We start from the raw sequence: 27,754 nt of genomic DNA, 5'->3' as shown, positions 1-27,754 counted from the left end.
AGCATGGTCTTGTTACCTGCTCTTTTGTTAATGTTAACAGACAAACAGTAAGGTCCTTTACCTGCTTTTGTAAAGTGTCTCGAGATAACGCCTGTTATGAATTGACGCTATATAAATAAAGATTGATTGATTGATTGATTAAAAAAATAAAGCGAATAGCTAATCTTTCAATTAAAATAAAACACACCGCTTCATCCAATCAGAATCAAGCAGCTGCTGTCATGTATCAGAACTTTGCTGTACCACAGAGAGGAACCAGGAAGAAAGACTACCAGGCGATCATACTCAACAGACGAACTGAACAAATACGAGAATATTTCCACAGATACGTTTACTGTCACTGTTGATCATTGTTCAGAGAGCAATGATCAATTCATTTTGCAAGAGCGGGGTCAGCCACAGAGGCTGACGGCATCCCAGGGTCCTTGGCTTGGCAAAGTTTGGGAAGCTTTTTAATCCTAGAGCTGAACACCTCTTCTTCCACCTCTTTTAATGGTAGTTAGTAAAGTATTGATGGTTCAGTATGTGATCTTTTCTCACATGCTGCTCCTCCATCCTTGGACTGCACGGTGGCTTCGTCTTTACAGAAGGTAAGCTTTCTGTCAAACGTCACTCGCATTTACAACGACACAACACAGTTCCTGTTTGTGCACTGTTCAGAAAAGTATCTTCATTTGAGAGCTTCACAACCTAAAATGTCAGAATTCAGATGATTCCTACAGATGGAATATGTTCAGCTAGCTATCAGAGTCGAAGCTCTTGGTGTCACGCTCACTGCAGGTGTGAAGCGTCTCCGCACATGCCAAAACTTTACTTCAGTGCTCTTCTGAAAAGAACCGACGGTACAGCTGCGACCACACGGAGCCGAAAGTGATCCACTCTGACAGCTGTGCTGTGCAGATGTGCACACGTCGTGGACCTGTAGAGCAGCAGAGTTTGTGGCTTTGTGAATGCCTTTGTTGGTGTGCAGATGAGGGTTTTTCCACAGTGGCCATCACACAACATACCTTTCACTTTCAAAAAAAACAAAAATACAGGTGAGCAGAAGCAAGAATGTCAGAAGTCTCATTTTCATAAAGCTCTGGTGGACCCAATTTGGACGCTTTGTTTCTAGTAAATGCATCGCAGAAAGCGTATTTTATGTCCATTTTAATCAATCAAGCTTTCATTTTGTAAATCCGCAAAGTCTTTTAAATGACTTTAATTCAAAACTTTAATCACAACTTTAATACTGTCTGTCAAGATGTGTGTCAGGCGCAGATATAAATGACGTAAATACGGATAAAGAACCAAAGCTGACGGTTTGATGACGTCGAGAGTCTTGAAATTGGTCTGGTAGTTGACCTCCTGGGTCCTGCCTGCCCACCAGCAAGGCACTGGGGGCTTCAGAAAGAAGCACGGACTCCAGAGTAGCTGTCACTCCATGTGTTTACAAAGCTCTCATAATCTGTCATATAAAATGGATCTGACATGTCTTAGAATACTTCATGCACAGCTTATCGGGGTGTTTTGTTTTTTTTGGTGTTTTTTTGGTGTTTGTGGGAATTAGTGACCCACGCTCTCACCATTTCCATCTCCGCCTTGGGAGATGGGTAAATATTTGATATAGGCTCTTTTTCTCACACAGGGGGTAGATTGTGCCCACGCCAGGTGGGCAGTGACCCCATGTAGTGATAGGGAGCGTCCTGTGTAGCGTGATGGAAATGTAAACATATTTATGTCTGCCTTTCGTCCTCCACTATCCAGTCATCTATCCTGATCAAATGCACATGGGAAGCACTGGGGCGTGCTGTTCAACCAAGATGTTAAGAGCCGACAGACTGGCAGCTAGTTGATGTTTGCAGAGCACACATGGGAAGGATTTAAAAGGATTTAAAATCTTTGGTCTCGATGGGGGTCGTCGTCCCCCCCCCCCCCCCCCAAAAGAAACAGAATTTGAGAAGAAGCTGATTCCAATGCAACGAGCTGACTGTGCAGTTTAGCAGTGATGCGACGCTGTGGTAATCTGTGGTAACCAAACCACCGCTCGCTTCAATACTATCACGGAAACCAGAGTTTTTTCTTTTCTTTCTCTCTGACAGCTGAAACATGGTGAGAGGAATGACATTTAGTTATGTGGGCATTTTCTGGTCAGTTTGCAATATATGACATCACTCCCCACACACAGGATCATGGGAAGGGAAACACAGGTGCAAAGGCCATAAAATACTGCTCTAAAGTGTGGTATTTGATCTATTACGTGTGTGAAATAGTAGTAAATAGTAGTAAATAGTAGTAAATAGTAGTTAGTTTACACTTAAGTCATGAGTTGTGTGATTTGAGCACAAGTTTCCTCGTGTTTGTTTGTTTGTGTTACATCATGTCTGCATTGGCCTCTTGCAGTATTGCAGCTTCTGCATTCCTGCTATGAAAGCATCTCTTCTTCAGCTCCTGATGCTAAACAAGAAAAAGCCACAAAAACCAACATTAATGCCAAGACTTAACATGAATCTCAATCATTAAATAAAAATACTTTCACATAGCTAAGCTTTTTCCAGCTTTGAGAATATAAACTCAGGTGAAGTAAACAGGGATCGAGTCCTCACCCAACTCAAACTGTGGATTTAGAAATGGAACTTAACTGGAATTAACTTTTTAATGACAAAATGAAGAGGGACACTCCCAAGTTCAGAGAGCTTGATTAGCATGCCCTGCTCTGTAGGTGTGCTGGTGGCAAACATGAGTGAATGTGCTTTTTTTAGACCAAGGGAAAGGGCTTTTGATTAGTATGTTCTTATTCCCCTCTTATCCGCTTTCCAGCGAAAAAAAAAAAACCCTACCCGATGTGGTTAATGTGGAGTCCGACAAAGGGGGAACTGAACTTTTTAACTTGAGATTTAATCATTAAATACTGAAACACAAACTTATTCTTTTTTTTATTTTTTTTAAATGTGGTTACTAAGTTTTGATTTATTGATTTGGGGCATCTTGGTAAATTGTCCTGTAGTGTGGTAAATTGTTGTTCACCAATTGGTGCTTATCTGAAAGACTTCATGATGTAATCGTTTCGCCTTTTTTTTGTCTTTTTTAAATCTTTAGTGTTTGGGACGAGGTGACTGATTAGGAGCGTTTGGTGCACAGACTTTTTCTTCTATTACTAAAATGCAAATCTCGTCTTAATGTTCTCAGACACAAGTTCACACGATGAAGAATGCATTCATGTGAATACCTTTAAAAACAGCTGGACTGCAAAGTTGTAGTATTTCCAGACCTTTTTATCATTCATCAGTAGTCACGGGTAGCCTGAGAACGCCTCTGGTCCCACCAGAAGAGCTGGAGGAAGTATCTGCTAAGACTGCCCGGCCCCAGATAAACGGTAGAAAATGGATCAAAATGAATGGACCAGTAACCTATGTAGAGCTGATATATTCTCTAATATGACAATATTCTGGTTTATTTATGCACCTGTAAGAATTTCAAACAAAATAAACATTGGAACATAATCCAAAACAGGATTTCTAACTGTGACACGCGGTCAGACTAGCTGATAAGCTACACGGAAATAACTGCCAACTTCCAGGCGGCACCAAACGCACAGATTGTCTGCGCTGTATTATTTTGACTTTGGTCTCCTGATGAGTGTTGAGACCTGTGACATGTACGGAGGGCCACAGAGTGACTGAGATCGATCACCTATTAGTTCATTTATCTAAAATGCCAATCATATGGATGAAAAATTTAGCTTACTTGCATCCCATTGGTATGTGAACTCATTGACTTGAACTTGACGAACCTCATCCACAACTATATCTGCATTTTTTCCCCCCTCACGTCGTAGATCCAGCACGGTGCCAGAGCGCTGTAAGCCCTGAGGTTCGGCCTCTGAAGAGAAAGTCTGCACAAAGTACTTTCTAGAGGTTCTTGTACTGTACTGCACAAAGACTTTGTTTTTCAGAGTAGTAGCAAACAAACTTCCTCTACAGATTGTGGTTTAAAAGATCAAACAAATTGCAACACAGGGCCTCACTGAGCGTAAAAGCATGAAACAACAGGAAATCTGCACAGGGTTAAATTTGAGTTCAACTTGAGATATTGAAAGCTGCATCTGCAGAATCTTGTAATAAACAAATGTTGGTCAATGATCATCTGAGTTAACCTTGACACATTAAAATCAAATGCATGGAGCTAATAAAAGGTTAAAAAGGTGACGTGATAACAAAAGTTAATCTATAGAGTGGGCATGGCTTTCACAGTCAGCCGTGGAAAAAGCAGAGTGCGACTTATTCCATGGATAGAAATTTCCCCCAACGTCCTCTCTCACGTAAAGATCCTGTCACATTTGTTTTTTTTAAGTGACTGTCACAACTGACACCAAACAGGTAAGCCCTGTTGAGTAATAAAGAATAACTGACGACACCACCCAGTGACAGGCTGTGAGAAGAAAGGCCATGTCGACAGAGCAATCTGGGATTCCTGTGGGGGATCCCCACAAGACCGTGTGGGCCAAACACTGCAGGCTGTGTGATGCATCACACTCAAGATTTAAGTATTGACATGCTTATTTTCCAGTCTTTGCCTATCCACTGTTTGAAAGTGCAACAAAAAGGCAGCAACATACAATCCAATAAATACTATACAAATAATTAAATATTAATCATAAAATAAAATATAAATAAATATAATAAAATAATATTAATAATTAAAAATGTACAATACAATAAAAAAAAATTGTGTAAAAATGTGATGTACATACAGGTTAAATAAAAGCTTTCAATCATATGATACAAAAAATGCATGATCTTATTTCAACGTTGAAGTCTTTAAATTTAAATGGTTTTTAATGCACGGCGCGTCATCCTGCATTTCCTCTGTAAATCAAACTATTTGTAAGTATGCGCGGGGGCTTTTGGGTTTGTGTGCTGGTGGCAAACATGAGTGTTTTTTTTTTTTTTTTTTTCTCTTCGTGTCTGTCGTGAAGGGTTTTTGATTGTTATCTTTCATGCCACTTTTATCTGATCCGCCTTCCCCCGTCATCATATCTAGCACATGGCGGCGTTAATGTCTTGTAGGAGACAATGGCTAATGAGTCATACGAAGACATATCTCCAGATTTTGCAATAATATATATATGTTAAAAAAAATTAAGTAAGAGAAAGTGGGACGAGGGAAGTTGAGGTTTAATCAGATTAAAGAAAGAAAACAAGTTTAATTTGCTGTTCTTTATTAAATAATGAGGGATAATGATAATAGTAATAAGGGAAATTCTGGTTTGCACTCTGTTACTGAGAGACATGCTTCACAAGAGACGTACACAAATTTTTTAATTCCCAGTTCCCTTACTCTGAAAGCCTTTACCAAATGCATTTCTTGCAGAGGAGAGAGAGCGAGAGAGAGAGAGAGAGAGAGAGGATTGTACTGACCAAAAGGATTTGGTCAGACAAAGACGTTAAGACGGTATCACCATCCAATGTTCCTCCAACCTTCAACAGCATGCTCCAGAAACACTTGTGTTGTGAAGATCAATTCATTTGTACTTTATCTATGAAGCTAAATGTTTGTAAATGTTGAGGGGGGTACTGAATAGTTTGACAGAACACAAACGCTAGTTGATTAAGTTTGGTGAAAAAAAGATCTGTGGTCTCTCTCTCTCTCTCTCTCTCTCACTTCTTTGAAAAAAGGAAACCAAAGCTCACTTTTTCACTGGTAACATAGACAGCTTAAACATCGTTTGTTCTTGGGTGTAATTTGGTAATAATTTGAACATGTGGTCCGCTATCAGAAGGGCAATCTGTGCCAACCTGATCCTTTACACTTGGGGTTTTTTACCATCCAGTCAATAGGGGAAAGTGTGTTCTATGATTAATAGGGAAAAAAAAAAATTGTTCCTACAAGAACACACCTTTCCTTACCCACACACTTTTTTTTTTTTTTTTTTTGCCTGCCTTACAAACTGCTATAAAACTGCACAAGAGGTCACCACAGAGCCACAGACGCTCAGAACGATCAAACAGCTGAGCAGCAAACAGCAATCAAGCAAGTCGAACATGGACCAGTGTTTCAGAATCGCCCTGTGGATGTGTCTTCTCATCGGGTATCTTCAAGCCAAACCTGTGTGCACTGAAAACAGCACGCAGTGGAACGGCGCTAAATTCTACGAGAAGGACCTGGCTTTTGACCTTCTAGTGGAGGAGGTTGAATGTGTAAGTGATTTGGTCATATAGGTTTGTGGTGCAAGTGTTTCAGAGCAGAGGAAACGATTCATGTGAAACTAAATATGTTTGTCTTGTTTTTCTTCTTGAAGGGACCCAATGTGAACTTCACAACTCCAACAAATGTGCAGGTAAGAAACCAAACCACACGTCGATGCTGCAGCATCCTTTAAGACCATCTCTCCCAGACTGGGTTTTCTCTCTCTCATGAGACTGTTCTCTTCATGTACACAGCGATCCTCCTCGGGGTTAAAATGACTTGAGTCAGATTGAATACTAAAAGAAACTTCTTTAAATCTAACAGCAACTTCTTTAATCAGCCTATTACACTTCTGTCAGGAGCAGTTTTATTACATTTAATGTCACTAAGAAGTTTGAGGTTTTTGATAGCTTTCCGTACCTGCCACAAGACAAACACCCTTGTTTTTTAAAAAATTGAATCTAAAGTCCTGAAGGTTTAAAAAACCACAATGTTCAGTCACTTTTTAACCAGACGCTGCAGCGAGTCAAAGACTGAGAGTAGTGGTAGGCCTTTCAAATTCACATCAGCAACAAGTTCTCGAGGAGTCAGGAAGGATTTAACAGTCACAGCTGGTGCTCAGTCCTTCTTCTACAAGGTCGCCCCACGTCCAAATCTGATCTGGGGCTCTTTCCCACCTGTCTTTTCCTTTTTCTCGAATGAAGACAAAAAAAACAGATTGAGTAGTTACTTTATGTTTCTCAGAAAGATCAGAGAAGATCAGTCCAAATCAAAGAAATACTTTTCAGTCTCAAACTGTATTTTTTTTCTTCTTTAAACATGAAATCAAACTTTATACTGGCTGCCTTGGAACTTAAGTTCTTACTGCCGTTTTAAAACGGTGGTTTCTACTCGTGTGGTATCAAAGTTTAAGCGCCTCTTCAGCACCACATCTTTCTACATTTTGGCAGCACTCGACCTTTTGTTAGTTGTTCTGACTGATCTAATTTATTTGCTGTGTCATTGTTAGGAACTCTGCTACACCGCAGCCTTGGAGAGCTTCATCAAAGGGCTGGAGGAAGCCGAACAAATCTGCCAAGATTCGGATGAACGAATTGCAGATGCGTGGGATGCCATCAGGAATTCGTACCCTAAGAATACAAAATGCCCCCTACCTGTGAGTATTAAAAGTGTGAAATCAACTAAAAAAGGATGTTAAATGTATGATCCTCAGACATAAAACTGAACCAACCTTTGTCCTCTCAGGCGCAGTGCAAGTGGGAAAGCTCCCGCATGGAGTTCAACAACTTTGTGACCAACCTGGAGACATTTGTTAAACAGCTCAACAGCTTCAGCAGCCAGTGATCCACCACCTGATTTATTTATTTATTATCGCACACTAGACTAAAATGTGACTTTTTTTACTCTCTCTCTCAGTAAGAAATAAGAAACACTGCAAGAAGTTCTCAAATTATTTAATATTTATTTCTAAAGAAATTAACTTAAGTCGTGGTGTATGTTTTGATATTTTGCAAATAAAATGTGATCAATTCAAACTGTGATGGTGACTGCTCTTTTTTAATAATCTGCTGCTGATGCGTTTCTTGATGTTGTCGAGTTACATGAAGGCACCACAAGGCTGCGTCCTCTCCCAGTTTATTCGACTGCTCTCTGTGAGTCATCAGTCAGCTGACGGTTTGAGCCTCTGAACACATGACGACTCAAAACCGTCCATCAGACAATTCAACACTTAATACCTAATATGTCAAACTCAAACTTCTTATCTTCTGAGAGTGGAAATAGATTCATAACTTGTCAGTAAACGCCGGAGAACCACAGCTTCAGTGGGCGTGGCCTGCGATGAAAACGGCTTCCCAGCTGATCGTAGAGGAGACGAACGGGCGAAACCGACCTGAAGGACGACGCGACGAGCCGATGTATCCGAGCGGAAGACGGCAGCTTTCAAGCAGCAGCTCCCGTTTCTGTGGCAACGACAAACAAGTCGAGTCTGTCATGGCGGCCGACCCAAAAGACACCTCCCCTCACAACTTTAAGATAGAGGAGTTGGCCGTGTGGTGGAAATGTTTAAGCTAATGTAAAACGAAATAAAATACAGCAGTCAATTTTTAATTCATTTAGATATTTGGGTGTAAAAATTCAACTTATTACAACTGAATCACGCACATTTTTTTAAAGTTTAACCCTTTATCATAAGCATCATGGAGAATATTCCTCCCATTAATCAATCACTAATCACTAATCACTTTTCAAACCCTCTACATAAGTAAGTAAGTAAATTTTATTTATATAGCACTTTTCGCAGGCAGAGGCCACAAAGTGCTTCACAAACAAGGTTAAAACATCACAAGCAATATACAGACAGTACAAAGATCATAGCAGCCCTAAAAGAGGCTCATTAAAAGCCTGGACAAATAAAAACGTCTTCAGTTGACTCTTGAAAGTGTCAACTGAATCAATTGAGCGCAAAGAAGACGGAAGTTCATTCCAGAGGCTCGGAGCAACAACCTGGAAAGACCGGTGACCTCTAGTGCGAAAATGAGTTTGAGGGACCTTCAACAGATTGTGATCCATAGACCTCAGCGCTCGCACAGGAGCGTAAGGCTGGATCAGCTCACTAAGATAAGAGGGAGCCTGACCATGCAAGGCTCTGAAAGCCAGAACCAGAATTTTAAACCTCAACCTAAAAGACACTGGCAGCCAGTGAAGTTCCTTCAGAATAGGGGACATGTGGGTCCTCCTATTTGTGCGGGTCAGAATTCTTGCTGCAGAATTTTGAACTAATTGGAGTTTCGAGAGCTCTTTCTTGTTTAGACAGGAAAACAAACTGTTGTAATAGTCCAAACGCGAAGACACAAAGGCATGGATAATGAGCTCCAAATTGTTCTGCAAAACCATGTTTCTGAGTTTGGAGATCTTCCTCAGTTGAAAAAAGCAGTTCCTTGACAGCTGTTTACAGTGCTGCACTAAAGACATGTCTTTGTCGAAGATAACTCCCAGGTTTCTAAGACTAGGCTTCATGGACTGGCCTAGGTCCCCCAAGAACTGCTTAATCCCTGGAATTGAGTCATCAGGGGCGAGAATCAATGTTTCTGTTTTCTCAGCATTGAGCTGCAGAGTGTTTTCGCTGAGCCATTGTTTGATTTCCATCAGACAATGACGTAGGGAGCTCAGCTTCTGGATCTCGGACGGCTTAAAAGAGCAGTACAGCTGGATATCATCAGCGAATAGGTGGAAAGAAACATCACCGAACCTTCGTATGCTCTTTCCCAGAGGGATCAAATACAGCAAAAACAAGACAGGACCCAAGACAGAACCTTGAGGCACTCCACACAGCAGGTCCGCAGACTCCGACCTTATTTGGTTGGCTGCTACATTGAAGCGTCATCCAGCTAGATAAGAAGAGAACCATTTTAGAACTGAACCCGACAGTCCAACTTGATCCCTCAGTCTTCTCAGCAGAATCTGATGGTCTACAGTGTCGAAGGCTGCGGACAGGTCCAAGAGAACCAGGACCGTGGACTTTCCAGAGTCAGCAGCCATCATAATGTCGCTGGACACTTTCAGTAAGGCCGTTTCCGTGGAGTGTTTGTTACGGAAACCGGACTGAAGCGGTTCATGGATGTTGCATTGATCCAGGAAAAGGGTCAACTGTTTACAGACCACCTTCTCAAGGATCTTTGACAGGAAAGGGAGCTTAGAAATAGGCCTAAAGCTATTAAGATTTGTTTGGTCTAGGCCTGCTTTTTTTTTAGTAATGGCTCCACTATGGCATGTTTGAATGCAGTAGGAAACACACCAGTGGATAAAGACAGGTTGACCATTTTGGTCACACACGGGCCGATTTCCCCAAACACTTTTTTAAAAAGCCTACAGGGAAGGACGTCAGATGAGCAAGAGGAGGGCTTCATCTTGCTGCTGAAATATCAGCAACCGTCACAGTCCTAAACAAGGACCACAAGCTGGAGACAGGCTCAGAAACAGCAGGGGTAACACGAAGAGGGGGCGGGATGTTGTCCTTGATCATCTTTATCTTGTTTGTGAATAATCTCAAAAAGGCATTGCTGTCAGCTTCACAAAACACGGGGGTAACTGGGGCAGCAGGACATACAAGTGAGTTTATCGTTTCAAACAACACTTTGGGGTTTTTCTTATTTAGTGCTACCAGTTGATGGATATACTCAGATCTGGCATTTTCGACCATCACATTGTATGAGGACACAAGGTCCCTGAGGTAGAGCCTGTGCACCTCAAGGTTAGTGGATTTCCACAGGCGTTCAGTCTTTCGACATAGTCTCTTTAGACTGAGGATGTCTTCATTAGTCCATGGGCGAGCTTTTTCCCTGGTAGAGGAGTTTGTTTTAACAGGAGCCACCTGGTTCAGAATTTCTACACAGTGATTGTTAAAACAGTGAGTGAGATCATCCACATCGAGACAGTTCATGACCAAGACAGGATCAAATAAATGAGAGAAACTATCTGCAGTATTAGCAGTGATAACACGCCTCTGAGACCTGACTGTTGAAGGCTTGGGCTCAGGACAAAAGTGCAGATCAAACAGAACAAGACTATGATCACTCAAGTGAACATCATTTACAGACATGTTTAATATGTCTAGGCCAAGCGTAAAAACTAAGTCTAAAATATGGCCTTTTTGGCGAGTGGGCTCGGAAACATGCTGCTCAAAATTAAAAGCCACATAAATAATAAATAAAGAAATAAAGCCATGTCACATAAAGAAAGGCGTCCACTCTGGAGAGTCATGCACCCGCTTCTACTGCTTCAACTTATGTACCTCATCTTTCTCTCACATTGGTGCTTCACGAATAAAGTGTGCAATTAAAAAGGGAAAAAAAAAGATGTACCATATTGCGAGGAACATATTCAAATACAAGTAGAAAGTGTGAGCTCATGACACGAGCAGCAGCAGGGACAGAGAGAGTGAAAACGCCGCACCACAAATGAGACGCAAGCCACCGAGTTTCAGAAGTACTGCACCACACAGGGGCCACTGGAGGGATTTTACCAGGTCATAGTAGCATCATGAAAAAGAAATTCCAAGTGTCATGCAGAGGAAAATCAATGCTGTATGTAAAAGGTAGTACACAACCCATTTCAGCCCACTATGTTCAGCCCACAGCTGTATAAATACAGAACAGTCACAGGGGCGAAGTACACACATACAACATCTCCAATGAAAAACATCTTCATCACACTGTCAAGCCTTCACGCCTCGAGTATGGAACAGGTTATTAGGATTGCCTTCTGGACCCTGGCTTGTCTTCAGGCGAGCGCTCTGCCCATAGAAGACTCCACCATCAGCTCGATGCGGACAAATGTCAAATGTGTAAGTCACAGCTGAAACCTCTTCCCTCCGTCTGCTCTTTCTTTCGTTTTTTTTTGGTTTTTGTTGCTAATGCACTTTGATGTTTTCTTCTGTTCAAACAGCCGCCTGATTCCACTTTCTACGCTCCCAAAAATGTTGAGGTACGAGTACATTTTAAAAACACACTCAAGTGTCGGATTCACAGCTCATTCTTAGAGATTCAGCAAGCCACAATGAAATATGATCATTTTGTGTACTTTCGCAAAACAAAAACTAATATTGGGCCCTCCCCAGCATCAAAGAAGCTCAAAATTCAGGGTTTATAGCCGAGCCTCGATAAACCACATGTGAAGGGTTCTCGAGTACAGGAAACAGGCTTGCCAGGTGTCGACACCTCACACATCTGTGACTATGTGCTGACTTCTCCGTGTGCAGCCGCAAGTCTGCCTCAAGCAGAGCAGCCAAAAGGAGATTTTTTTTTTTTTTTTTTTTAAACCGTCTCTCTCACACACACAGGAACAATGCATTACCACGGCGATGGACTGCATTATAAGGGAACTCGATGGAACGGTAAGGGAGGAATGCGCGGACACCAACGAGGACATCGACCAGTCCATCGACTTCTTCGTGGAAACCATTAAAGAGCGGACGTCAGAAGGCCGTGTAAGTAACTTCAAACTACAACGTGAAAGAAATTGTTTTAGAAATTAAAGTTTTGCTCAGTTTTTAAAAAAAAAAACCCTCGTCTGATTCTCTCTAGGCTCTGAGAAACACCACTGAATGCGCCTGCGAGAGATGGTCTCAGACTCCCTTCAGCCAGTTTCTGAACCAAGTGGAGGAATTACTCAGGTTACAAAATGTTCTGTCCTCCAGGTAAAAGTAAATAGAAAAAAGTTTCCGCGGCGACCTCGGTGCCGCGAGACGTTCGAAGAAACACAGCAGCAGCTACCGCACGCTACGACGAACACAAAGAACCACAGGAATGTTTTTTCTGCTCATGAACACTGCTCTAAATTATTTTCATTTACAGCCTATTTATACCTAATGTTCTGTAACATGTACTACAAATGTTTTTCTTTGATAATCTTTATGACGTCTAAGAACGTGCTGTGAAAAATACTGAAAAGTTCTCCGGCAATTAAGAATGTATTTGTACAAGGTCCTGAAAAGCTCTGAATATCTATTTATGTGTTTTGTATTTAAGGTCATTTCTAACTTAATAAACTTAACTTAATAAATGTGATATAAAAGAGTTTGTCTGCTGCTGTTCAGATCAAGTTATGGAAAGTTTGTAATCAGCTTCTGTTTGGAACCTTCTGGAGAAAAAAAGATTGTGCATCCTGTTTTTTTTTTAAACAACCTGCCCAAGAAACAGCGAGGGCAGCCTTTCTGTCTGACAGCGCGATTTGATTGACTAACATTCATAGTGAGGTCGACCAAGTGGGAGAGGAAGAGATGCGTGTTCTGTAGGAGGCTGAGTTTCCTGAGTGTTTAAGGCGTTTCTTTCTCGTCTGAAAGAAGTTTCTGTAGGAAACAAACAAGATGCGCTCCTTGTACACTCACTGGAGGAACAGACGGGCGGTGTACAGCTACCTGGGTCAGAAGGAAGGGCGACTTTACTGTTGGCTGGTTTTAAGGCCTGTAATGTTACTACATCACTGTAGAATATGAAGTCAGCCAACGTTTGATCTCAGTGTAGTTTCTGGTAGAGTCAAATAGATCACATCCCAGTCTCTATGTAGAGACAGGAGAGTGAAGGACACAATGTCCTCCAGGAAGAGCAAAGATTTGTCCTTCACATGAACAGGACAGACGGACTTGGACAATGAAAACTTCCTGCTAACTTCAGAGGGTAAAATATGAAGAGCGATCGGAGCAGACTAACCCGTCTGAAGAGAAGGGGAGGGGAATAAAGGCTTTTAACCTTTTCAAATGTCTCCGACACATTCATTTTGGTTGGGTCGAACAGTCAGGGAGAAAAAAACAAAGTGGAGAGTCCCTCCTCATCGAGTGTATTCACAAAGAGCTTTTTCTATTTTTAAACGGAGCGACGGCAGAATAGCAGATCTTAACTGTGGGAGCAGTGACTTGTAGCTAAACAGCTGGTTACATACACTGAGTGTTGATGTGAACACATGCCCTTAGTTTTGGCTTGGACAGAGTTTATCTTTCCTCAAGCAGCTTCTGGTGTGTGGATTCAGTCCTTTTTAATCATCTTTGGATGTTTTCTTGCCCAGCACTTCAACTTTCTCATTTCTGCATGAAGTCATCACGAGACGACACCTACCAGAAGCAATAAACCTTTATTTATGAATTCATTTTCACTGCCTCTCTCTTTATCTTTCACACTGTTTTTGTCTCTTTCCACACGCCGTGGTGTTTGGACGAGAAGCTTTAGAGCAGGGTCATGCAGCTCTCGTTTCAGCGTAGTACAAAGTAACCATTTTCCTGCACAACACCTCAGCACAGGGGCCACAAGCTGCTGTCAGCCCAGGTGTCAAACGTTTTCACTGCAACCACATCAAGAGAGTTGCATATCCTGTTTATCTCTACAACTACGAGTATCACCTCAGTGGCTGAGGCTGAATTCAAAAAAGGAGGTTGGGGTTCATTTTCATCTTTTTTTCTTTTTTTGTCCTCGCGTCTTTTTGAGCTCTGAAGTCTTTCTCCCTGCTCCTTTCACATTTCCAGCACACCTGATTCAAATGGTGGTCATCAGGCTTCTTGATGAAGCTCGTTCTTTGAGTCAGGAGTGTTGAAATGCGGGACACTGGATCCTCACAGCATAGCAACAATAATCCTCATATTACCAACATTCACGTCATCCAATTCCACACCTCAAGTGACACCATGTTAAAACTTCTAGGAGCCGCAGAGCCGGTTTAGTCCAACACAGAACAACAAGAGAGGAGAGCATGTTGATGCTCATCAGATTTTTTTTTTCCCAACTTTATTTATAAAGGGACCTTGTGCAATATTAAACAAATGTTGCCATTTGATGTATTGCACCAGATTTAGCTCCGAGCTAGTTTACATGTGCAGTCCCTCGGATGCAGATTCACAGGATGGTCATGTTCCAGGTGGCTGTCTTACACCTGCTCTTTAAAAACATGAGCACGAGCTGACTGAAGGGAAAGGAGAGGCGTTAACTTTCAAGTCACACAAATCAGACAAATGGAGAACTTCAAAACTAATTCTGCACTGAGGTTTTTAATTCTTTTTAAATCGGAGCAGAAAACAATGACACACAAAAGCAAACCGTGGGCGGACTGGGGGGGTTATTGCGATTCATTAGCATAAATACTCATTTCATTTTCTAGTTTGGGATTTTCACTTGAACACTGAAAAAACAACACACACCCGGATTGTTTTGGACGTTTCTGTCAAACAGAACAGGCTGCATAAGAAACAAGACAATAAACCTGCACTGAAAAACGTTGCATTATAGTTTGACCAACACTTGACTGACTTCAACATTCAACCCACTGCAGCATCAAGTGTGATGATCTGCACGATAAAGGAGACTGATCTGCTCTGTATGTCACGACAACATTTCTGCACTCATGTCAACCTGTTCAGTTTAACATGCACACACGCTTCGATGAACTGCATTGCACATTACAACAGCACTCTTCACTGCAAAAAAAAAAAAAGGACATGTATAAGCATGAAGGCTGGAGCAGTACGTACAACCCAACGACTTCTTCCTTGGACCCTGAGAAGTTCCCTGAACGCACGGGTAATTCCTGTTCTCATCCGAACCAGTATAGGAAGTAAGCGCAACTCCATTCACAAGACTGCTCAACACTTAAAGAGTAAATGAACCACTGCATCGCATACACAGGAAACCAAAGCTTTTCCTGTTTGTGTTTGAAGCAGATCAGCAGTGTGCAGCAGCAAAGGGGGTCCGATAGGTTCGACTCAGGGGACAAACAGCCAGCTGTTCTTACAACACTATTAAAACTATGACAGGAGGAAAGAGCAGCTCTTCTGTTTAATTTAGAAATAAAGTGTTTACATACAGTAGCAATGATGACTTCTCTGAAGTGTGCAGACTCACCTTGACACAGAAAGCAGACATTCAGACGGCTTCCTGTCCGTACTTCTAAACCTTGTGTGGGTCGTTCTGTGAATTTTGGATTCTTTTCAAATGAGACAGAACAGATTTCTTTTATTGATTTTTATTATTGCTTCGGTCATGGCTTATGAAGAATATCATGCACTTTACAATCACGCTGCTGTTCATCAACCTGGATGGACATGTACACGAGTGAGAGAACAAAAACAGTCGCTGTGATGGGACACAACTCAAATAAATTGGAGTAACAATCAGAACAGGTGGAGAGGTGTACACAAAGAGCACACAGCAGTGTACCGTGTGTAGGGAGCGCGTGCATTCACCTGACAAGAGAACCAGCTGTGTGCTTCAGAAATATCTTCTTTGTATATCAATATTAAGAGTTTTTTTTCTCACTTTTGAAAATCAGACCCGACCCTGCCGGGGTCACGGACAACGAAAAGTTCAAACATGAACAGAGATCGAGTTAATCCCTTAAGAAAACACAACAAACTCAAGAACTTCACATCAAACAGCAAAAAGGAAGTAAGCGCCTCTCAGCAACGTTTCTTTCTTCTCCAAAATTATTATTATTATTTACATGCTGAAGTTTTCACTGACCGACAGCTTGGCCAGCCAGGAGCCGAAGCCCTGCTGCAGCAGGTACGCTCGCAAAACGTTCTTGGCCTCCTGGTACAGCTTGGCCATCTTCTGCAGCCACAAAAACAAACAATAGAAATAAGAAGAACAGCTGGTATATCAAGAATGTATTGCAGCTATATAAAGACATCAACTTGCTCATAGTCAGCTGCACAATAAGCAGGAAAATGTTTTTTAAGGAAAGGACAACTTGGAGAAAAAAAAACAAGTGAGTTGTGCGTTTGGACAAACGGCGTGTCTGAGCCGTGTGCTGGTGTTACCTTGGCTTCTCTGTAGGAGCTTGTGGCCAGCAGGTCCTGCCTCTGAGCCTCTTTGGCCACCAACTTGAAGCGGTGCAGCATCGCCGCCTTGCACAGGCGGCTCGCCAGAGCAGAGCCGCTCTTAAAGGGAGATCTGCGACGAGACAGCCAGTGTCAAGACACAGCTTTGCTGTTATCAAAGACAAAGCTAGGGAAAAAAAACAACATTAAAATGGACAGGAAGTGGATCCTTACACAACTGACAAAGACAGGAAGTTGTCAGGACCTGTGAGCAGGTCCTTGTCAGTATCATGGCACTTTATTGGATCCAAGATAGCTGCGCACACGGCTCTCCCCTTCGTGTGACTTTTGAGATATTTTCTTGTTTTGTGGATGACTGCACGTGCACATGTGCACTTTAAGGGGAAACTTTCATGTCCTTGTGCAATCGTATAAAGACTACTACTGTATTCTTTAAAAGGCTGCAACGCGTCTTATATTCAAACGACAGTAAACCAGCCATCATCCATTTACACGTCTCTTATTTATAATTGTAATTTCAGTGACTCGAGGTATTTTCTAAATTGATGTGACCGATTTTTAAAGTGTAAAATAAACGATGCATTAAGGTTGTAAACTTAAATTTGAGAAAGAGAAGAGCACCAACTCAAACTGAAGAGCTTTTTTTCATGTGTCACTAAGTAGACGCACGCTTCATCCTACTGCTCCTATCAGCACAGAGTCATCCTTACTCCTCCACAGTTTTGCCCTCCAGGCCATCCACAACCTCCAGCGAGCTGTCTCCCTCGCTCCAGTTGATACTGTAGGTCAGCTGGCTGCTGCTGCTGCAGCAGTTTGAGGCCACAGAAGGCACCAGGCTGATTTGGGGCCTCATCATGCAGTAGAACATGGGCAGCTGAGGGGTGATCCCCTCCACACGCTGGTTCACCGAGATCTCCATACCCCGAATGTCGCTGCAGCCGCCGTCACCTGGAAGATCACAGGAGTTAGTCTTTTAGAAACGTGTGCGTCGTGGAATAACGTCTCTCATCTGGTCAATCTCTTGTTTCTATCAGAGGAATCTGCATTTCTCCCCCTCCCCTTTTGCTCCTCTGCTAAAAACAAAACTTAAGAGTCCACAGAAAGAACTCCATCCCAGTAAAAGCTGTATTTCTTCTTTTGCACAGACAGCAGAATACATTTATTTATTTCCATCGGCCACTTGAAGGGTTTTCAGTCTCCTCTCGCTCAGTGTGCAGCAGGCAGGTCAGAGTCAGTAACCATGGTGACTGTCAATCAACGATGTCCCGCCCCCCTCTATGCGTAAAACTTACTTTGACCATGTGTCTGTGACATCATCACAGTCATTCTGGATTATGGTTGATTATATAAAACCGCTCAAGAACAGAAGTCTACACGTTTTCAAATTAATGCATCACTGTATGAAAATGTGCACGATGAACACTAAATTAGATTTACATTTTAAAAGGCACAAAGTGAAAAACAAAAGCATAAATAAATTAGAGAAAGTCATATCTGGTTTTTAAAATGTTCTGAGGGTCCAAAATGAGTGACTTTTCACTTTAAATGTCTGTGAGTGGCTCGTGTTCAATCAACAAACGAATACCTCGTAGTGTCAGGTTTGCCACGTCGACACAAAAAACAGCTTGAAAACAAACTTTTGGTTGGTGGAAAAATCTGTTTGGCTGGTAACTTTAAAAATCTACTAGCCCTGCATGCAATACAACTCATTTTGGAGTTTCCCTTCTTCCCGTCAAATGTTGGTCATATCAGGGCAAAAGTCAGATGGAAAAAAATAAACCCCTTCATCTTTGTAGAAGCTGACTTGGAAACTTGAGTAGGATATTTTCAAACTGCTTCGGATGTTTTATTGAAAAACAAACGATGACTGCACTGTCGGGGAACTTGTCTGAACTCTAGAAGCTCCACTTACCAGCTCTCTTGTTTCAGCCAGGATGCAGCACGGCTTTGTCAACCATTTCCTTTAGAAAGTGTAAACCTCTGTTTGCATTTCTTCATCTCGCCTACTTTCAAATTCTTGAAAAGCTTGCTGCTTCTTTTTTTTGTTTTTCTCCTCTCTGCGTAGTGCATTCCCCCTTTTCACACATCTGATGTCTCAGTTGGGTTGCACAATAACACTTGAAGGTGGAAGAGAGACAAAGCTCACAAATGGATTACGATGTATTTGAAAGCTTGAAATAAAAAGCAGTTTGGAGCAGCCATCAAAATTAAACAACATGAAGGCTGAACTTTCACTTTAAAACAAATAAAAGGAGCCTCATAGTTTGTCAGCTGCTGTATCGTCCCCTCATAGTGATGTTGAAGGATACAAACTGAAAACAGACCACATTGCTCACTGTGGTTGTGAACAGAGAAGAACGACGTTTCCATCACACGCACAGTGAAGTGAGCGCGTGTGGCACAAATGCTGAAGCAGCTTTAGTCTCTGTTTTGTGTGCTGCTATTGTCTTAAGAAGATGATTCTGTGAAAAGAAGCATTCAGACTCCTGTGTGGTACGACAGAGACAAGTGACTTACAAAACTGATTTCTTTTTCTCCACGAGAGCGTGTTACAGCAGATGTTGAAAAAAAAAAAAAAAAAAAAAAAAAAAAAGGAGCGTGGTTTGTTGACTTGCCTACGAGGATGCTTTGAACGTAGACGGGCTCGATGAAGTGGCTGAGCAAGGCTCCCTGGTACCCGAGCACCTGCCACTGGGTGAGCTTGTCCGTGGCAGACATGCTGACCACCTTGGTGGCCGATGGGTCGAAGGCCGACGAGAAAACCGAGAACACCTTCGAAAAGACAAACAAATCCACGTGTAATGACACAGCAGCAGCAGCAGCAGCGAGGAAACTCTGTGGTTGTCCGTTACGTAACGAGCCCGCACCTTGCCCTCCACTGACAGGTGGAGGCTGATCTCGTTGTTGACCTGCCACGCTGAAATGGAGAGCGGGTTCAGCCTCCTGAGGACAGCAGCACACAGCAGAGAGGAAGCATTTTACACTTTGCATCTTCAGATAGTAGTCGAGCTCTTTCATCCAGATGTGGCTGTTACAAACCGAACTGAACTGAAGTGCACAAACTACAAACAAACACATCACTTGATCTGCAGCAGAGAGCGGCGAAGCACTCACAGCTGCGAGGGGACGGCGGCACCCTTGGGCAGCTGGTTCACATAGAGGTGGAGGGTGATGCCGCTCTTCAGGCTGAGGAGGCCGCTGCCGCTGCTCTGCTGGAACAGTGACTTCTGTCTCAGATTGGCCGTTTTGCTGAAGAACATCAGCAGGTGGCGGTACAGAAACCTGCCAGGACAGCAGCTCCTCATCAAGGACATGTATGAAGAAGTAGTTTCACACTGAAGAGGTTAAGACCTTATTAGACTAAATTCAACCATCTACTTTAACTGAAGAAAATACAGTTGAGCATGAACGAGCTAGCTTCAGAGTTCACACATTGAAATATAACATTTCCTGAAATATAAATAACTATCTTCATTCAAAGCTTCACTTTTAAACCATAAACCAGGTGCTCCTTTATACTCACATAGCTGCTAAATGCTGGCAGACTCACCTCATGAGGGATCTCCTCGCAGTAACCACTGCGTGTGAATCGTGTACTATCCGTCCACAGGAAGAAGCGCTCTCTTTGGTATTGAAGCTCCCGGTGCCGAAAGCGACCACGTCACATCCGCTGGCTAAAGGAGAGAGAGAGGAGAAGCTGAATGTCACTCAATTGTCTCGTATTGTTTTCAGTGAGCTGATGTGAGAACGCAGCAGGATATTAACCGGAGTATTCAGCTCAAGGCCAAATGAGAGGGGGAGTGACGTTTATATACTACGATCTCCGTGCACGTTATTAAACGGCTGCAGTATGTCGTTTGCTGCTCTTTTGTTGAAATTGTGATTCTGTTGAACTCCACGCAGCATTGATAAAGAAGCTAAATATTCTCATTACAGCAACTCCTTGTTGTGCAGGTTGAATAGCCTGGAGCTGTGTCCTTGTTCGAGACGACTTACAGGTCTGAATGATGAACGCTGCCGTGGTTCCAGCACAGGTAGAAAACTCTGGGTGGCTGTTCATCAGTTTCGTGAGTTGATCCCGGACGGCCTGCGGGATCTGCTGGTTCACAGGGTTCTTCCTTTCTAAACAGAGAGAAGGGATAACAAAGAGCAAATGACAAAAAACAAACGTGGCGTCGCCTCACGTCACCTTTTGTCTTTGCCAAAAAGGTTAAACTGGAACAAGCTGCAAAGACTTCAGCTGACGGTCAACCACCGTGTACGTTCTGCACAAAACGGTACTGCCGTTGTTCTTTTTTCAGTGGAACAAGAACGGAAGAGACGCTTTCGTTTCCTGTATCGCTGAAAAAAGGGGGACGGATAGCGACGGAGCCGAACACGACGCAAAAATTATAGAGGGACGGCCGCTCGCTGACGGTCCAACGACGAGCAATGGCCGACGGTCCAACTACGAGCGATGACCGACGGTCCAACGACAACCGCTCACTTTTACATTCTTCTTTCTTTTAATGATGTACAATTTTTCCTTTGCTCTGTTTTTTATTATATTTTTTGTTACATTCTGTCCTTAAGCTTTTTTTTAATATATTTCTCTTTCTATGTTTGTAAAGCACTGTGAATTGCCTTGTGTCTGAACGGCACTATATAAATAAACTTGCCTTGCCTGTTATGATTAAATTAAGGGGAATTAAAAACTTTCAAATGCTCTCAGGCAACTGTGTGGTGACAGCGCCGCATGAAAACCTGGCAGAGGTGAAAATATTGGACAAAAGATATTTGTGAGAGGAGATGCAGGTTGCTTAGAAACACTGTTTGTAGCAACAATGGATGAAGTCTTTTATCCTGGTTTTAACTATGCTGCCATCTCAAATACAGAATTAGAAGAATTACTTTGAATAGCCCGACAATGAAGAGAGTCGGACACAGAGGGCTCCTCTTTAACTGGCAGAAGTGGAGGGACATCTGAGGAAAGAAAACAGCAAGAAATGAATGACGTTACAAATCACCACATGAGACACCTCACTCTGCTCGAGTGTTTAGGACCTTTTTTTCCTTCCCTTCTATTGGACACACGGAGGTGATGTCATGGAGCGCTGTGACCATCTTACTTCAGCAGCGCGCAACAATGACAACATTTAACATTTTAACTTTTACATGGTGCCTGAAACAACGTCAACCCAGTCCAAATAAACATTACATACACGTTGGAGCAGATTATTAATAAAACTGTTTTTGATCGCTAAGCAGTGGCATGCAATAGATACAAGCAGATGTTTTTTTGGTGTTGAAATATGGACATGTTGAGCCAAATGGAAGAAAATAAATGAATGGCATGATTAATAATGATGTTTGACTTTCATTTGTGCGACAAGGTAACATTGATGATTAAAAATCCAGGTGCTGCCCCTCATTGGCTTAAAGCTTCGGCTTCGTCTCTACAACACAAGGTGTGTTTTTTTCTACACATGATGTTTGAACATGTGGCTGCTTAATACAATGAATCCTTTTAAAATCAGAGTGAGGGGCTTAAATCTAATCAACAATGTCTTATAACAGTATTTATTCTGACTTTAAAACAAGGAAAATGATAAATAATTAGTCTTGAATGGAGACCAATCAAATTCTTTGGTTTTTTTTGTTCCTCTTACAGCACTTTGGTCAACCAAGGTCGTTTTAAATGTGCAAAAGAAATGACACTGACGTGAGGCTTCGGGGAGGACAGAACCTAGACTTTCCAAGGTGGGCAGGAAGTCCTCCAGGGCGAGGACCGCCGCTTTGAGCCGAGCTTCCTTTTTGGTGATCCCCATGCCAGTCTTGTACTCGACCCCATCGATCACCACACAAAAGGCAAAATAAAATCCTGGTAGGTTACCTGAGAAAGCACAAGTCAAAGTTAGAGCTCCGGTTGTGGATGAGTTTGGATTTCAAATCAGCCTCTGTTTGAAGCAGTGAGAGTAGCCGCAGTAATCAAATGGAGGATTTACTTTAAATGAAAACATTTAAGATGGCAGCCATTGTCCAAAATGTACTTTGAGGCTTTTGTAGCATGCATTTAGCTACACTCCATCTTCCGTGTTTGGATATGACACAGCACTGTATGTATAGATGCATGTTCACCGGGTACAGCAGGCTGTGGGATTACATCAGCATTGTGCATGATGGCACGCTGGCTGTAACACATCCACCAAAAATCAAAGCCTTTGCTCTTAGAATTTCAGTGCTAGAAAAAAAGTTTTTCTCCAGTGTTGTTGCACATTTCAATCCATTCAAAAAAATGTCCCTTTATCTCCACTTTGTAAATCAAGTGAGCACCTTGTGGAGCTCCCTCATTCTTCATGCTTCGTCCGTTTACGCGAGCCACAGAGAGGAAATCGCAGGCAATAAAGACACTGACAGGAAACAACAGACTTGTACTTATTTTGAGGCTCGTGTGCGAGTCGCAGATCTGTGATTGAAAATTGTAATAGCATAGAAAAGTGAATTGTAATAGACACAGATATGCAGAGGATTTTTACCTGTGGTCTCCTTTATCTCCAGATGAAACTGTAAAGTCTGGGCGAGCTGATGGATCAGAGACAGAGCGTTTGTTTCTCCATTCCTGTATCTGTCAATCAGTGTTTTGGGCGACACTTTCGACTTGTCAGCAAAACCTTTAATGGAGAAAAAGAAAAAGATAGAACAAACGTACAAATTTTACACGTAAAGTTTTATCATCTCTATATATCTGAGAAGATAGCTATCAAAAATAGACTTTATAATGAATAACCTGCAGCAGAAATGATTACACGCCACGCAAATGATTACTTGAGATGTGATATAGATGTCTGGTGAGTCCAGTGGGATTCATTAAAGCGAATCCAACAGTGCAACTCACCATTTTTGTCTTTCCACGTCACATTGTGGTTGACGTCGCATGACTTTGTCAGTGCTGAACTCGCAGGCAAATTCTTCATGAGGATCTGAGCAAAACACGCTCCCCTCGAGCCTCGAAATGATCCGCCAGCCGGAAACATGGTGCGAGCTTTTCAGGACAACAAAGAAGATCACAAAATATAGAATATGATCATACGTTTGACTAGACCAGTGGTGTCCAAACTTTTTTTCTTGCGGGCCAAAATTGTCGCGTTAGAATCACTTACGGGCGACAGGGTTTTTTTTGTTTTGTTTTTTTAAATATTGGAAGGAACTTTTTGTATTTTGACCTCTTCAAAAAATAATGTAAATACACAATAACTCATTGCAGTGGGAAACTGTTGTGTTATAATTTTTTGGAAAGAATAGTCAGGCTTTTATAAGTCTCCCTCGCTAACATGAAAAAGAAGAAAAGAACGAAATATGCCCTCTGATGATGCCTGGGGCCAAAATCTTCTGATTCTTCGATTTGAAGTCAAGGGCCACAAAAAAATCCACTCAAGGGCCACAAATGGTCCCTGGGCCGCACTTTGGACACCCCTGGACTAGACTAGAGTATTTCATTGCTCCTCACGGGGAAACATGTTTGCAATAGCTGCTTGAACAGCATTGAATACAAACAAAACTAAAACCACTAAATTAAAAAGAGAGGAAATGGGAGTCTGTGGGCAGGAAGCCTTGCATGTTTGAGTTTTGCTTCACAGTGTGACTGAGGGATGAGGGGGTTGAAGGTCTGTTGATGAAGGTGCTCCAGCTCTTCAGCTGCATGTTCAGAGGGGTCTCCATGATTTAAGGAGAGCTTTAAGTCTTAATGACGTCACACACATGGACGCTATAAAGTTAGCTGCATGCTACATTTTACAGCTCAGAATGGGAATAGCTCAGTCTATTTTTTTACAGTCTCAATCTTATGCTTAGTAACCTGCCTAACAACCACAAGGAGGCAACGTTTGACTGCCGCCATTTTCCAACTTTGCTCATCAAACCAACATGATGCAAATATTAGTTTTAGTTTTAGCTTTTCATGTTCTGCTTCCTAATGCGTTAAAGTAGAGATTTGGCTTCAGCCAGTCTCTCTAAAATATTTTTTAACACTTACTACACACGAACTGCTCGCTCATGTTGTGGCTTCAAACTCTGTTTGTAAGTTACTATTCAGCTGATAGTTTATCAATATTCAGTTTTAAACAGGAGCGACTCACCTTGCGCGAGGAGATCCAGAGACGTGCGCGTGTGTGTGACGCGCGCACGTGCACGTGCATTGATTGACGGCGTGCAGAGATCCTTTGCAGCGTGTGATCACCTGCACAGATAGAAACAAAAGGGACACACTTTTAGTTTTAGGGGGAGTTTTTTTTTTGACAAAATGGCAAGTAGATTATTTGGTAGTGTGTGTCAAGATTGAGAAAAGTATTTGAATTGATGTCATTTTTCTTCTGGTTTTCAATGAACTTGGTTGCTATGAAGTCCAGGCAAATAATAAATGACACCAGTGTTGCTTTAATGGAAGTAACCTATTTGCTTTAACGCTTGTAAAAGTCAATCACCCCATGCAATGGTTCCCAAAGTGAGGCCCTAGAACACAGGTGTCAAACTCCAGTCCTGGAGGGCCGGCTTCCTCAGACTGTTAGATGTCTCCCTGCTCTAACACACCTGCTTTAAACCAGTGTGTTGTCATGAAGCTCTGCAGAAGCCTGATAACGAGTCACTCATTGGATTCAGCTGCGTCCGAGCAGGGAGACATCTAGCAGTCTGAGGAAGCCGACCCTCCAGGACTTGAGTTTGACACCCCTGCCCTAGAACAACCAAGATGAGGGTCTGAAGAACAGTTTAAAGTCATTTAAATGCATACATTTTACCCATTATTTAAAAAAATATATCCACAAGTAATCTAGTGTCAACCATATCATTCAGTGAAATCAAATGACCTTATGGATAAAATATACTTTAAATGCAAGTTTGCACATGATTTTGTAGGTGTCTGCTGCTCTTTATAAGATGCACAACTATGTCGTTTTGTATGTCCACTTTATGATATTCAAGTCTACACATGGAGATGACTAGCGGCTTCTATCCCTTCTTACAATAAATGATGAGAATTGTAAAGTTTTAAGGCTGTTGTATTGGTTTGTGCTTTTCATTTGTGTTGTGAACCAGTGATTAGATAAGCCAATTAGGCTGTGCGCTATGTTACAGTATACACCTTGACCACCTCTCAACATAAAACACACAGAGAGAAAAAGAACTGTTAAAATGAATCACAAAGGCATTTCCTTTGTTTATTGAGAGTATATGTTGTGAAAACGTTAATTCATCGATAAAGTGGCTTCACTTCCCTTTCCCCCAGGTGATGTGACGACGTGATGTGGCACACAGGGGCAGCTTCCTCTCCTTAGACCTACATTTCTGACGACAGAGATTCGTCAGTGTCCCCACTATACATGAAGATCTCTACAACCTTCAGGGTCGTTTTTTTCTTTCATTTTAGTCTGTGTGTGTGTGTGTGTGTGTGTGTGTGTGTGTCCTGTGGTATACCCAGCACACGGGGGCTTCCTGCTCCTCTTAGACCTACATTTATGATGACAGAGATCCGTCTGCATCCTCACGATACACGCATCTGTGTGTGTCTCTTATAATGCAAGTTACCAGTCTTAAAGGTTAGGAGTTTCCCTTCACCTAGATCACTTAAAATGTGTGCTTTTGATTCTGTCACCTCACCTTGTTTGAATGTTATTCTACACTCTCCCCACTTTGTATAGACTGCAAAAGGTAGTCTCAGAAGACAGGACATTTGCCAACAAGAGACACTGATGATTTAAAAAATATATAAATATATCAAATTTGTACATCATAGAAAGCTGCATTTAAATCCAGTATAACAAGGCAGTGAAGTAATTGTTGTGATGAGCTTGTGATGTGTTGAATCACTGAGGATACTCTGATAAATGCATACAAAATTTACTGTTCCCTGACCAACAAATATTTGTTGGAGCAGTGCATAAAAGTGCCTATCCCTTTAACAATGAGTTGTCCAGATATTCTCTGTTAACCTGTCATTGCACTGAGCGCCGTGCACTGATAAGAGGCTATTTCTGTCTGCAGCATCACTGAAAAAGTTCTCACCAGTGTTACCTGAAGTTACACACGTCGTATTGTCTGCAAAGGAATAGCCATTCAGATTCTGAGATATACGCTATATAATAAGGTGAATCAATCTCACATTGTCCAACAACAAGTTAGCTTCTAGCAGAGAGGCGAGAATCAGGTAAAGTCACACTTAAGCAAACACAAAGTTTGACATTTAAAATTGTGTTTATTCAGCATAGTTGCTGTGTTCCTCACTGGTACTGGTGCTGCAGTGCAATCGGTGTGAGGGGGTGGTAGTTGGTTAGGGGCTTGACTCTTGCTTGCGCACAGTTCAGTCAGAATCGAAACTTTGTATGTTAGAGGGTCATTTTGAAAATGCTTTGCGTGCCCCCCCCCCCCCCCCCCCCCCCCACTGCCCCAACCATAAATCTCTCTCATTCTGGGCAGTGATTAGCAATAATGAGAGCCTAAAAGGTAAAATGGAACAAGTGAAGATCACCACAGGCATAAATATTGGTTTACACCCACGCACACTGGAGGGAGTTTAAATCGACTCCTCTAATCAGTCACACATGAAAAGGGAAAGGACGCGGTCTGAAATGAGTTTGCATCCTCCGTCTTCCTGTTAAACTTCCCATAACCAGCTACGACAAAGGAAAATGATGAGTCATTCCACATGTGGGTGACCTTAACAATAGCACACAACCTAATACAGTGATCCTGTTAATAAAGATACTTTAAATGTGGGCAGAAAATCTTTGTGTATTGTGAGATAATTACAAATAAGCTAACACTGAAAAAAAATGAACGTAAAAACAGCCAAGATTATGATATAAATAGTTTAAAATGTTCTATAAATAGACGATAAATATTCCACCTTTCCACTTTGGATGTTCAGTTGCATCAGAGAAAAGGTCGTCCGTTGAGGGGTTGTTTGCTCTGTGCGGAAAATCACAACAGTTTGAATCGGAAGTGAAAGTATCAGCTCTGGAAATATTTGTTGTTATTAATAACTTGATGCACCTCTGCATCCGCTCACCACTTTCGAAATGCTTAACCCCATGAGAAAGCAATTAAAGATAGTGCATGCACGTACCCACATCGAGTGAACGTTTTACAAACCCGTCATCTGAATCACACTCAAACAAATGTGAATTTTTCATTTTTTACAGCTGCAGATGTTCTTAGTACACATGCTGTAATTGCTTGGTGGGTGGAAACAGATATAAGTGAAATAAACAGCTGCTCGATTCACGAGCCATAAGT

At 42.1% G+C, this 27,754-nt stretch overlaps 1 protein-coding gene across 1 annotated transcript; it reads right to left on the bottom strand.

The window, feature by feature from the left end:
• Positions 1-15,656: 15,656 nt before the first annotated feature.
• adad1 (adenosine deaminase domain containing 1 (testis-specific)) lies at positions 15,657-23,502 on the bottom strand (the record flags this gene model as incomplete). The annotated part of the gene is made up of 12 exons (XM_079352460.1): positions 15,657-16,259; positions 16,469-16,601; positions 17,200-17,437; positions 19,105-19,261; positions 19,357-19,432; positions 19,604-19,771; positions 20,040-20,163; positions 20,486-20,611; positions 21,380-21,451; positions 22,191-22,361; positions 23,005-23,139; positions 23,364-23,502. The coding sequence occupies 12 exons, from the start codon at positions 23,500-23,502 to the stop codon at positions 16,146-16,148; spliced, it is 1,653 nt and encodes a 550-aa protein (XP_079208586.1). The 3' UTR covers positions 15,657-16,145.
• Between the last annotated feature and the right edge of the window lie 4,252 nt (positions 23,503-27,754).

This window comes from Symphodus melops, assembly GCF_947650265.1.
Source record: "Symphodus melops genome assembly, chromosome: 9".
Lineage (NCBI taxonomy): Eukaryota > Metazoa > Chordata > Actinopteri > Labriformes > Labridae > Symphodus > Symphodus melops.
Note: the sequence above shows the minus strand (reverse complement) of the source record. Positions and strands in the feature narration are given on the sequence as shown.